At 26.2% G+C, this 13,925-nt stretch overlaps 2 protein-coding genes across 2 annotated transcripts; both read left to right on the top strand.

Annotated features, from left to right (window-relative positions):
• Positions 1-347: 347 nt before the first annotated feature.
• LOC129968386 (cell adhesion molecule Dscam2-like) lies at positions 348-8,921 on the top strand. The gene is made up of 5 exons (XM_056082243.1): positions 348-447; positions 1,976-2,257; positions 3,738-3,851; positions 7,498-7,674; positions 8,905-8,921. Exons 1-5 carry the CDS (start codon positions 348-350, stop codon positions 8,919-8,921), a joined length of 690 nt encoding a protein of 229 aa, XP_055938218.1.
• Positions 7,999-13,049, top strand: LOC129969307 (cell adhesion molecule Dscam2-like). The gene is made up of 6 exons (XM_056083820.1): positions 7,999-8,096; positions 8,905-9,006; positions 10,010-10,291; positions 11,077-11,190; positions 12,322-12,498; positions 12,968-13,049. The coding sequence occupies exons 2-6, from the start codon at positions 8,940-8,942 to the stop codon at positions 12,970-12,972; spliced, it is 645 nt and encodes a 214-aa protein (XP_055939795.1). The 5' UTR covers positions 7,999-8,096; positions 8,905-8,939; the 3' UTR covers positions 12,973-13,049.
• Positions 13,050-13,925: the final 876 nt, after the last annotated feature.

Genomic DNA, 13,925 nt, shown 5'->3' with positions numbered 1-13,925 from the left:
ATTTTAAAAATGCTTATAAAATATCCAAATAGAAACATTCACAGCAGAATACACTAATTAAGCATTTAAAGAATGACAGAATTTACCTTAGTAAATTTTTTAATTTTAATTGAAAAAAAATATTTTCTAATTTATACCTTTTATTCCCTGTTGGTTCAATTATTTCAATTTTCTCCGACATGTGGCGCTGATGGTTCAAAATTGCACATTTAATATCTTATAACTACTGATGCTGTTGAGCGCCATGTTTCTTTAGGAAGTTCTGAATTTTTATTTATTCATGCTTTTTCACTGAATTTTATAAATGCGGAAAATAATATTTTGAATAGGATTTCATTGGATGCATCATGTTCCTTGCTGGGCAAGGTCAATTTCTTCAAATGCTTTCTATCAACATTTTTGTTGTCAGCGTGTTGGCGTCTCTTGTTGGACTAACCCAATCTGGAGGTATGACGTTATGACGATAATGACCAATTTATTGAAAACTTTTTCTAAACTGAGAAAATGTTATTATTTATAAGTTTAACAAAAATATTTTAATTGTATGAATGAAAATACTTTCTTTTTTCATCACTGAAATTTAGCACATGCATTCATTTGAAGGATAGATTGACTTTTATCAGAATAGAAGCTTTTAATTTAAATTAAAATCATAAATTCTATTTAAAGCATTTTCTTCTAAAGATTAAATTTTACTATATATTATTCATTTAAAAGAAAAATACAAAAGTTATTATGAAAAGTGTTCGAATAAATTTTATGTAGAGGATTTCAGAAAAATTGCTTATAATATTAGTGATATTAAAGAAATTACAATATCTCCTTAAACTAAGTTGCAGATTTAAACATTTTGAAAAATTTGTGCAATTATTACTTAATATAAAATACAGAAAAACAGGACAAGGGAGTGAGTCTGGGGAAAATAGTGAGTGGTATTTTGTATATTTAATAATTTTTATTTCCAGGCACGTTTCTTTAAAAGAAGAACTGAATTATTTTTTAAAATAGAAATGAACAAAAATTATTTTAAAAAATCATTTATCACATGCATTAAACTATTGATTCAGTATATATTAACAGAACCAATGTCTGCATTGCGAACGAAATTTATAAATTGATGTCAATGAATATTCAAACTAAGTTAGGAATAATTTTTAGCAAATTTATTTAAATGCGTTATTAAGAATTTTACTGAATGCTTGAAACATAGATTAAGTTTTTAAGATTGAGAATATATGTTTGAAATTTTGTATTGTAGATGAGTGCTTGTTGAATTAAGAAAACATGAGAATCAAGTTATTTTTCATAATTAATATAAAAACGTTAATGAACTTATTTCAAACTTATGCAGTTTTCTTCTTATTACTGAATAAAGTAAAAGACAGTTTTCGTCTTGCTTCCGTATCATTACTAAAAATAATAGTTTTTTAAAATTAGTAAATAATCTGAAGCTGAATTTTGTGTTTAAAATAAGGAATTTATTAACAATATTACGATAAAAATAGTAAACAATATTCAGATGTTTATTAATTAAGTAAAATGTTTATTTATTCTTTTTCCTTTTAAATGAAATATAAATCCATATTAGAACTAGCTTACAGGATAAAAATGAAGTGGGTATATATGTTTTTAAAGAATTCGCAAAATATTTTTTTCTTGCCAAAAAATAATTAATAATTTCCTCTAATCCTTAATTATGAAGAATGTTATTTTTCGTCCATAAAATTATAATTTTAATATTACAAGTAATATGTAACGATTTTATATAATAAAGGTTTAAAATAACAAATATCTTACCTTGATTTTATATACGGGAATTTCTAATAATGCTTGATTTCTAAGATTCAGAAATTAAAAGAGATGTTTTACATTGCTTTACGATTACTATTCTTAATTTTTCTAGAAATTTTTGGTATATTTATTTAAAAAGACAAATGTCTTACATTTTATTTTTAATATACGTTGTATATTTTAGAATCACCTGTGGTTGCAGCATTTAATTTTCCTTCTGCTCTTAAAGAAGGAGAAAGAGCTAGTGCCATTTGTACTATAAGATCTGGTGACACTCCGTTAGAATTTCAATGGTTGAAAAATGGCCATGATGCAACAGAAGTCGATGGAATAAAAATACAGACGGTAATGGATTCATCTGTTCTTGTCATAGCATCCGTGAATTCTCAAAGCTCAGGAAATTACACTTGCATTGTCAAAAATTCTTTTGGAAGTGACCGCTACACGTCTTCTTTAGCTGTAACAGGTAACACAATCTTTATTCTTCCTTATAAAAAAGTGATTTTTGGTAATAAAATTATTTTTAGTAATGAAATATTCTAATAATTATCTAAACTGATTCTACGGATGAAGAATGAAAAAATTATACTAACATACATGCGAAAATGTTAAATAGTCGTAAATGGGAAAATCCAGTAGCAATTAGCATTTAATTTACTTTTGTATTCTAAATACTTTTACAGAAATAACTTCGCAATAAATTATCCAAATTAGAAAATTCTAATGGCTATTTTAATGATAATCTTATAATAAGATATGCTTGAAAAAAATTGTTGGTGATATTCAACTATATATCATTCTATGGATAACTTCTTTCAAGTTAAATCATGAAAAGAAGATGATGTAAATAGCTAATATATTTTTTAATCTTGAGGAAGAATATCCATTGTTGAATTCCTGTTAATATTTTTTACATCATAATGATAATGGTCCCTAAATCATTTTTTTGTTTAAAATTTAATTGAATTTATTATTGAAATGTATCAAATGTGATATTTATGGATTAAATTTGCTATATTGCTCTTTACCCAAGATATGGTATATTTAAAGAAAACAAAGATATGAACAACTGGAGGACATGGAAAGGATTTGTCTTCCCCAGTGTGAAATAAGCAGCTTAGAATTAACATTTAGAATAGCTAACAGTTTATAATTAATAGCTTAAAATTACTAAGAAGAAGCTTATATAGATGAATAAAAGAATCCTTTGGCTTATTATAAGGAACATTAGACTTTAATTATAATAAAATAATTGTATTGAGTAGTTTTTTAAATGAATATTTTCGTTTACATTATTACGTTTTATACTTTTATTTGCATAGTATTTACGTTGGTAAAGAATGCTTCGATGTTTATTCCAAAAGTTCTTTTGAAGGGAATACTAAGAATTGTTCTAGATGCAAAATATTAATCTACAGGGTAGACCAAGATCAACCGAGGCAAAAATCAAGTTTGGAACACATGAACTATAAACCAATATTAGATAAGTAAATGACAGACAAAAATCTACTTCCGTGGAATTCAAAGTCTTTATAAGTTTGTTTTTGCTTAGAGACGTAAGAAAAGATGTAAATAGTTTTTTTCTTTCATTTTCTTGTATGATATCGCCTTACTTGTATTGTATTGTTATGCTTTCGATTTATTTTGGGATATCTTATAAATCTATGTCACGATAATAACCATATACCCATACCATTATTTGGTATGGGTTAAATTATAAAAATAACAATTGCTTTGTTAAAAATAAATTATTTTTATAAATTTAATAAGATTAAATATTAATAATAAATAATATATTTTTAAATACCTAATAAATAAGATTTACTTACATACATTTAATACTATTTATTATTATAATACTATGCAATTAAATTTAAAACTATGATATTATTATTTTTATTAATCTATTTTTGCATGCAACTCTGAAACTTTATTTTTCGAACTAGCACCACCTACCTGGAAAACTGAACCAGTGGATATATACACTCAGGAAGGAGAAAGCGAAGTTATTCATTGTGAAGCAATAGGAGTTCCGAAACCAGAAATTAAATGGACAAAAGGTGAGATAAACATTTTACATTAAAATCATTTTTACCAAATTGAAATAATCCGTTAATAATAATATTTTGAAAGCTTAATTTACATTTGTATTTCAGATATTTTTTTTTACTACATTCTACATTTTTGACCTTTTAACTGCTTTGTTTGATCTAGTTAGCTTAATGTTCTAAAATTTATAAATTATATCGATTCAACTATGAATCTGTAGAAAATCCTAGATGTTTATAGATTCCCAAATCTTTTTCGCATCAAGTTATAATGTCTATAAATGAATAGATTTAGTTTATAAAATTTGATACATCTTCCCCGTGATCTGGGCGTCCCGGGTTCGAGTCCCGGTTTGGGCATGGTTGTTCTTCCTGTTCTATCTGTGAGATGTGTGAATGTGCCCTCCTGTAAAAAGGGGTTGTGCAAGCGAATGAGCGATGCGTGAGTAGCAAAGTCGTACTCTTGGCCCTAGTTGGCGCTACGATAAAAACAAGAGGCGTCCCCCTTAGGCTTAAATCGGCTGTGTTTGAACAGCAGGCTTGTCCGTGGCAAGTGCCATAAGAAACAAACAAACAAACAAAATTTGATACATGATTTCCACACAAATGCGATAGTTAAGGGATTAAAATTGATATTCTGTGACACAAAAGTTTAGAAATACAAATTCACATATATTTCAAAATACATTTAATCAGTTTCCCTAATATGGCTCCCATATGATGTGCTAAATAGACATAGATAGTATTATAATTAATAAAAATTAATTCCAGTATATTTAAAGGTATTTAAAAATTAAAAACAAAACTAACAATGTCTCAGATTTAGAAAAAAAAATTGAAGTGAAATTGAAATAAGCAAAATTTAAAACATGATTGCGCAACCTTCTTGTTGAGTAACTCAGGAATGCGAGTTTTCTCAAAAAGATTGAATTCTGCATGATTTGGAGCTTGATTTTGTGCCATACATCCTCAACAGATAACTTGAGTTCATCTACAAAGGATCATTGTTTACCATTATTGTAAACTTTGCAATATATGCAGCCCCAAAGATTCTCTGTTGGGTTAAGATTTATGTTACATACAGAGGGGCCAAGAGCCTTTCGACTCTGAGTTAAACGAGATTTCTATATTGTTTTCAATATGAACAGAAGCACTGACTTGCTAACAATCTTACTTGTTGACACCTAAAATCTCAGAAAATTTTAACAGCTTCTCCTCCAATGACTTAATATAATTTTGCGATGCACTGGTACATTACAAAGACACTTTTCCAAATCATCAGTAAGCCACTACCGTATCTCAACTTAAAGAAACTCGAGGTTTCTTGGAAAATCATTCTATGATGATGTCCAGCTATCTAGACCATACAGATTCCATTTTTTTCTTTGCTAAGTATGACTTATTGCCATTTTGTTACATATAACGTAGATTTTCGAACTCACAACATTCTTTGTGAGTTATGATGTGGCTTTCAGATGTAGTTTCTTTTTCATTTTACAATATAGCAATGTTCCTCTTTCCATGTGTTTACTGAATGTATGTAATATTGTCAAAAGTCCTGATGACCTACGAAATACACAATTTATTGGATATTTGTCAGTCTTTGGATATGATGATAATCCCATCTTTTCATCATAAGCGGCCTTCTAGATCTCCATTTTGCTTTACATATATATTTATTAGATGAAACTTGGTAAATAGATTTTTTGATCGATTGATAATTTACGAAATTTCTTAAACGAGCTTACCTGCAGTCTTTATCTGCCAAGTCTACGTAACTTCATCCATTTGATTTTGTTGCTCTTGCTGCGTCTTAGTTACTAAGTGTTACTGTTTGCCGAACCCAAGCAGTGGAAGTCTGCCTTTTAAATTTGCATGTACTAAGAAACATGCACAGAAACTCGTAATCATATCTTAAGTTCTACAACTAGCAAATTTTTGTTTTGATTAAAAAATAGTATTATAGCAAATAAAACAACTGTGTTTTGATTATAACATTTCAAATGGTTTATTGTAATTTTTTTAAATTCTACTATCATAATTATAAATTTTAAAGTCTAACGGTGTCAGCGTTTAAAAATTAGTACAAAGTGTACATAGATGAATTAAAAATGATGTTTATCTTATTAAAAATGAAATATTATTAACTTTTCTAATTTGTTCAAAATTTATTTCCCTTGAAAATTTTTTCGCATGTTTAAGAACTAATATGCTTTATCTTGTAAGCTCATATTACCGAAATTGAACATACAGATTTTGAGACATTTATATATGATGAGCCTTGAAAAATATGGAATCTTCTGTTATATTTAATAGTTGAATTCTTAATGTATCATAAAACATTTTTAATTTAAATATTTTTCCAAATATTTGATAAAATTTAGAATTTATCTTCATAGACTTTTTTTCAAACACTCTCCATCAAAAATAATTGATTCGGAACAGTATATTAAATATATTTAGGTATATATTCATTTATGCAAAGATTAAGGACTGAAACAAAACTTTAACAATAAATTCAAAATTCTTGCAAATGATATGAATTTTAGTGCAAAAAAATATGTTTTTTCCCTATAATTTTTGCCTATTTTTAAAGTTTAAGCTTCCTTATTAAATCTAAATTTTAATTCATTCCCTTCACAATAATTTAGAAAAAAGATAGGCCAAATTTCAGACTGATATTTTAAATAGTATTTCGGTAATCATGCATAAAAATGAAAATTTATAGAAAAATTACATTTAATTAAAAAAAAAACGTTTTGAGTTAAAAATGTATGTTTTTAATTTTTAATTAGATGCAAAAGTTTTTTTTTTCTTTAAAACTTCCTAAATATGCAGATTGTTCCTTCTTTCTTTCTAGCGTAATTAATTTTTCTTTTCAATTTTCAATTTTGAAAACTTTTTTCTTTGTTTTTTTTCTTGATTTTATTTTCAATTTATTGTAGTAGTTTTTGCAGCTGGTACTTGAAGTCTTCAATATTTCTTATATCATTTAACTTAAAATGCATTTAATTAAGAAGCCACTATCAATTGAACAATTAATTGATAAAGGTATTAATTGTCTATTATTTTATTATAAAGGCATTATTAATTGCTTTGGTACCCATTTAAATGCTTTCCACGGGTGTATTTTTAAAAATTACATCATGGGAAATCATGGTATTTAGTGACTCAGAATTACCTAAGTTTTCAACATTGCCATTGAATCTAAGAAATTCTTTCTCAAAATATCCCAAAATAATATCTGATATATGGTAAAGAAAAGTAAATTTAGGAAAAAAGGCATTAATTTGTAAATAACGTATTTAAAACTGATAAAAAAAAGCTTATTTTTAGTATTGTTTACAGTTTTATTTTCAACCGGTGAGTTCTATTAAACGCCTTATATCAGAACAGGATTAAAGAAAAGGCCGCTTTTTGAAAATGTACAGGTAAATATATTTTTTTAAATGTTGATTTTCTGTCAAAAATGGGTTTTTCATGTAGACGGATATTTCAAAAGAAGGGCAACAGATCATTTATAACCCATGGATCAAAGGTTGTGGATCATTGTATAAAACTGGCAAATGTCCCTTGTAAAAAAATTGTTATAAATTTCATTCTTAGTTAAGAATTTTTTTGAAATACTTTTTTTCTTACCCTGAGTATTTCATTATAGGCGATGATGATAAAAATTCTTTCATCTCGAGTGACCCGAGTTCCAGTATCAAAACTCTTTCTAATGGAGATCTGTCCTTTAGCAAAATAGAGGCTTCCATGCAAGGCAGCTATACATGTATAGCAGACAATAACTTTGGACCATCACTTTCCAAAACAGTATTTGTTAAAGTTAGGGGTAAGAAATAAATGGTTTTCAGAGTGGTTGTTTTGAAATACCTTGTGTGCTAAGCAAGTGCTTTTTTCTTATGTTAGATTTGAGTATCACGTAGAACTCATTTCCAGTATATCCAGATTTATGCATTGTATATTTTTATATGAAAAATTGTTAAATTTTTAGCTTTTTTTAATAAAACTTAATTTTTTAATCCTATAATATTTTTAATAGGAATAGCGTTTACAATAGTTATATCCTTATAAATTAAATATTAATTTTAAATCAAAAGTTCCATAATTATGTCTGAACCAATATTTCTGTTTTTCTTCTGTGTATTGAGTTTTATTAGTGGCTATGAGTTGGTTTTGAGACAAATTTACAAGGACCTAAAATGTTTGGAGTTGGAATCAAATCTTCTTGAAGTATTTCCTGATGTCAAATGTGTAAGTAACTTGTTATTATTTTATTTATTATTTCCTATACGGTTTGTTGAAAATAGCCTATTTTGTATTAAATAATTTTACAATGTTGCAGGGAACCGAAAATAATTTGTAATGTAATTCTTAAAGAAGATTAATGAATATTTAAGCCAATTATTAGGAAAATGATGTTAGCATCATTTTCCTGATAATTGGCTGCAATAATTTATTAATTCGTTATTTATTAATTAAATATACTTTTTCTTTTCAAATTTCTGAAGTTGTTTCTGATCGACTGTTTATTTCTTTTTTTATTAAAAGTAAAACTTTGATTTTTTTCATGCTTTGGCAGGATATCCCCAATATTTTGAAATACATGCGCATCCCGTTTTTAAAACTTTTTTTCGTAATATGCATAAAAAAATTCAAAATTTCTTTTTGATTGCATAGTTAAAATCTGAATCTGATTGCATTTATTATTATTTTACATCAATAACTTGTTTTAAATTCAATAAACTAAAGAAATTCTTTAAAAAAACTTTTATATTTAATATATATATATATAATGAATAATACTTAAAAGTATAATGAGGCAGTATATTCTAATTTCAGTAAATTAACTTTTTACAAATTCTATAGTTTATTCATTTCTCCGATATGTGGCGCTGTTATCTCATATTATTCATTCTTGTGTATCAGACTTTTTAGTAGATCGCCATTTTACTCGTTGCAGATTTGAAAATTCAGTTACTGCAAAAGTGGTCGAATATGAAATATAATATTTCTTGTATAGAGTTATAATATGATTTGATTACATGCTTTTTCATCCTAGAACTTCAACGAGGATAGAATAAGAAAATATTAAAGATGAGTGTTATGAAGCAGCTATTACTCTTTCTCATGTTTGGAATACTTAGAACGGCAAGAGCAGGAGGTATGTAAAGTTTGCTATATTTCAAGTTTTTCTTCAAAATTTATTACTTTTATCATATGTTAAGAAATGCTACATAGAGCATTGAATCACCATGATAGAACACTACACGGAATGTTAAAAATTTTATTGCATTTTAATTTTGCAAAATATCATTTTTCGTTGAATAAAATGATCTCTTTTGTTGATTTTTATTTATTAAATTATTCACGTATATTTCATTTGCAAATCTACATTCTTACATTAAAACAGTGCGTTTTTAAAATGTACTGATTTTGAAAGTAAGAAAGTTCAATCCATGTTTTGATGGGCATTTTTCTTGGCTTTGTACTATATTTAAATTTCTGGAATAAGAAGTTTTGACTTATATAGTTATCTTATATTCACAAATGTGTTGTCAAAAAAATAGAGATGTAAAGTACATACTTTGATATCATTTGATTGGTATGAAATCATATAATCAAACTTCATTTCCAATGAATATTAATTAAAAATTATTTACAGTAATTGGAAATGAATTATTAAAAACTTCTTTTAAAATTCTTAAAATAAATATATCAGTTTTAGCGGCAACAAAAATCTCTAATAATCAAAAGTCAAATAGGAAAAGGTTTATTTTTATTTTTATCTGCTGTATGTTTTTTATAAAATACATGGATAACTTTTTATAGTCTTTATAACTGTTAGTTTTATTATCATTAGCATTTTTTTTAAAGACAAAACTTTAAAAACAATTTGTTTCAAAGTTTGTTGAATTTGTATTGTTTTTTTCATTGATTTAAAAACTACTTAAAAAAAAGATGATGAAAGTGGATGAAAGAAAAGTTTTTGATAAGTTATCAAAAACGTTTCAGAATTAAAAAATGCATACATAAGAATCAATTCTAAGTTCATTTAACAACTGTATATTTAAAGTTATATCTATTATAATAATTAATTTTATTGTAACAATTAATGTGAATTCTTTTATGTTATAAATAAACAATTCTTTTTTCAAATCTTTTAGACGCTCCAGTTTTGGCTCCTTTTAGTTTCCCACCTGCACTAAAAGAAGGAGAACGTGGCAGTGCAGCCTGCTTTGTGAGATCAGGAGACATTCCTTTGGAATTCCAGTGGCTAAAAGATGGTAAGAAACTACAAGAAATCGACGGCATCACAATCCGCTCTCTTCCGGATTCATCAGTTCTCTCAATTTCGTCTGTACTATCTGAAAGTTCTGGAAATTATACTTGTATAGTAACCAACGCTTTTGGAAGTGATCGATATACTTCGACTTTGGCTGTTACAGGTAAATAGAAATGAATAATCTATATTTTGTTAAAATAACTTTAAATGTTTAGGAAGGAAAGGGCTGCGTTATTTTTAAAATTATCTATTATGATTTCGTGTTTTTAATGTTTTTTAATTATAGAATATATACCTAAAATTACTCTGAACAAATAAAAAAATTTTGATTTTTATATTAAGCAAATTTTTGAGTATTTTGTAAAGAATTCATAAGGAATTAAATTATATATCATATGCAATATCTCGAAATATATACAACTTATTCTCACCTGAATGAAATTATTTATAGTATATATATTTCACTTTTTGAATAATATGTGTTGCAGTGTTTTTAATGATCATTTTAATATGACATTCAAATATTTACTTATTATATTCAAATATTTTAAGCATTGAAAATGCCTTAAAAATGGATAGTTCGTAATTATTTTATTACTATTTTTCTTCTATTTTCCTATTACTAAAGAAGAAGAATGGAACAAGAATAGATACTAAAATGGAAACAAAAATAGATACAGAATAGAATACTATGAATAGATACAAGCGTTATTATGATAAGTAAAGATACAATAATATTTTAGTGGATGTTTTCTAAAATTCTTTTTATGTTACTTTTTTAAATATATTTCTATTACTTATGCATTTCTCCATAGAGTGATTTATACAAATGTGTTGAATTTGTATAAAAAGTAATTTTTATGGAGATAAACTTAAAAAAAATAATTTCTTAAACGAAATAAAGTTTTCAAAATAAAGTTCGAAATAAATTTTGTTTTATTTTTTTAGCACCGCCTACCTGGAAAATTGCACCTGAGGATGTAGACACCCAAGAAGGAGAAAATAAAGTGATCCAGTGTGAGGCAAATGGTGTACCTGCTCCAGAAATAAAGTGGACTTACGGTAATTAAACAAAATTAGACAAAATGTATAAATAGTGTATTATACACAGACATTATGTATTGGAAAAACAGTTTTAAAAAAACTTGAAAATTACTTATCATTTTGCAATGGATCATTCAATTGAATTTTTCAAAAGTTTTAAAGATTTGAGATATCTGAATACAAATCTTTAATCAGTTAAACCTAATTTATTTGCATTATATTTATAAACTATATACTTTATTTTCCTATTATATTTATGAAAACTTTTCATTAATTATAATAAATAAACCCTTTTTTTTGTTAAAATGGGTTTAGAATATAAAAAGGAAAATTCATATTAATTAGTCTTAAAAGGGGAATTTGACCAAAATATGAACAGTTGAAAACATATTCTTCAAAAAATTTCAATTGAAAGCAATTAAAAGATGACCATGAGAAAAAAACTTGTCTTGTCTTGCAATAAACTATTCTTTTTTTTAATTATAAATTTAAAATATTTGGATTTTTTTGTGCCCTGTTTCGGACGTTTTGCATCTGAATATGGATTTTTTCTTGAATAATTTTTCAATTCCAAATTTGAGAATTATTTTAATACTATGCTGCATTTTTGACAGCACTTTGTCTCTGGTTACTGTATTGTTTTCATGCGTGTTTTTGTTCTTTGTTTAGTCACTGTTTCATTTGCCCATTATTTTTCAATCATATTTTTGTCATAATTGGAGTTCCAATTTTACATTTTAGCTTTTTCTGTAAATAAGATTTATCCTTTAGCCCTTACTTTTTTCTTCTTTGAAAACCTCTGTGCGTCCATGTATTTTTGCTATTAATTATCTTGAGTCGCATATTTATTATTTTATACTTTTTCGCAAACATACGACAGTTGTAGATTTCTCATCTAATATTTTCTCAAAAAGCTACGATTTACTTTTCCCTCCTACATTTGTCCATCCCCATTGTTAAGGATTTTTCACTAATCTAGATGCAGAACCGAAACAGTAGTGTTAAAATGAGTAAATAATATATGTAGTCTTTAAAGGCTGAAGCCTCCTGCATATAAATTCTTTCCAATCAGCTTTTTTTGGAAGAAATCATACCTTTAGTATGCAATAAAATAATCTTTATAAACGCATTTTGATACGATATTTTCAGGTTCTACAGACAGAGAATCTATAATTTCCGGAGAAACTTCTTCGAATATAAAGGTTCTTCCTAACGGTGCCTTATCATTGACTAAAGTAGAAGCATCGATGCAAGGCAGTTACACATGCATAGCAGATAATAAATTTGGTACGCCACTCACAAAAACTATATATGTAAAAGTTCGAGGTGAGTAATTTTAAAGAAAGATAATTTCAGTTACATAATAGTATTGTTAATTACTTTCTATATAATATTTCCTAATATGTTTATGTGCTAAGCAAGTGTTTGACGTACTTTTTTTATAGTTTACATTGTTATTAAGCAAATGTTGTATTTTGTAGATGATTCATAAGCAATTAATTAATGCATCATATGTAATATCTCGATATATACACAATTTATTCTCATCTGAATGAACTTCCTTGCAGTTTAAAATATTGTACGTTTAATTTTTCGTATTTGAATGAAATTTTTTTTGGTGATTACTTTATACAATTCATTCGCATTTAATGAACCAGATGCACAGTTACTACACAAGAACTTAAACATTGCATTATTACTGCGAATGAGTATTTGTTAATTACTGTATTGTTATATTATTCAATATTTTGTTTATACTGATCACACTATATCTTAAATGACATTAATATTTCAGAATAGTTTTTGAAGTACTTTTTGGAAACATTTTTTTATTAATTCTTTGATTATGTGAATGGAAAAATATGCATAAAGTCTTGGAGCCTTTCAATGGAAACTCATGCTTTGCAGTAGATATTCGGAGAAAGATATAAAAGTAGCTGCGTAAGTAAATTTTTATTACATATTTTCCTTTTAACTTTCATTTTACATTTTCAATTTTCTCCGATGTGTGGCGCTGCATGCTCAAAATGGTACTACTCAACATCTATTTACGTCCATATTTATTGCAACATTGCTTCCTAATTTCTTTCTAAAAGTTGCTGGATTTAATATATTTTTACCTCTTAATTATTAAATATAATTTGAAATGAAATACGTGAGTAAATCTATTTGCATATTATAATTATCTGCTGAGAAAATGATCAAGATAGCAAAGATTTTGCTTCTGTGGGTGATTATTTCCGTAAGTGACGCTAACGGTACGTGCATTTTCATTTTCTGCCTTCGAGTAGTTTATTGTCGATGATAAATAAATGAATGAAAAAGATAAATGGTTAATAACTAATTGTTTGTAATATTAAAATGTTAATAGAATAATGTTTGATATTTTTATTTCCTGGTGGAAATGAAAATACATTAAAAGAATAATAAAATGTAATTATGTCCAAAAATGTTATAACTGATCATAATATTTGAAATTTTCTGAGGTGTATTTATTTAATATGCAATAAATGTTGAGTAAAAAACAAATTCAAAAATTGAAAGGAAATTCTAAATTATGCTATTGTAATACTGTGTACATAATTTATACAATTTTTTGTGATATTTAAATATGAAAATATGTATTGAGAACTCATATTTCAGTGTTTTTTGTGATCAGTTGAATGCATATTGGGTTAGATTTTTTTTTATTGCAAATAAAAAAAGGAAAAGGGAACTATAAATTAAAAATCGACATCAATATTTGTCCTTCT

Source organism: Argiope bruennichi, chromosome 5 (genome assembly GCF_947563725.1).
Source record: "Argiope bruennichi chromosome 5, qqArgBrue1.1, whole genome shotgun sequence".
Taxonomy (NCBI): Eukaryota; Metazoa; Arthropoda; class Arachnida; order Araneae; family Araneidae; genus Argiope; species Argiope bruennichi.
This window is presented reverse-complemented; position numbering and strand designations above follow the sequence as displayed.

Bases quoted from the DNA above. Each gene is read 5' to 3' on its own strand.
- LOC129968386 (XM_056082243.1), top strand. From the start codon at position 348: ATGTTCCTTGCTGGGCAAGGTCAATTTCTTCAAATGCTTTCTATCAAC. The intron at 2,258-3,737 runs GTAACACAATCT...TTTTCGAACTAG, and splicing joins GTCTTCTTTAGCTGTAACAG to CACCACCTACCTGGAAAACT. The intron at 3,852-7,497 runs GTGAGATAAACA...ATTTCATTATAG, and splicing joins AGAAATTAAATGGACAAAAG to GCGATGATGATAAAAATTCT.
- LOC129969307 (XM_056083820.1), top strand. From the start codon at position 8,940: ATGAGTGTTATGAAGCAGCTATTACTCTTTCTCATGTTTGGAATACTT. The intron at 10,292-11,076 runs GTAAATAGAAAT...TTATTTTTTTAG, and splicing joins TTCGACTTTGGCTGTTACAG to CACCGCCTACCTGGAAAATT. The intron at 11,191-12,321 runs GTAATTAAACAA...CGATATTTTCAG, and splicing joins AGAAATAAAGTGGACTTACG to GTTCTACAGACAGAGAATCT.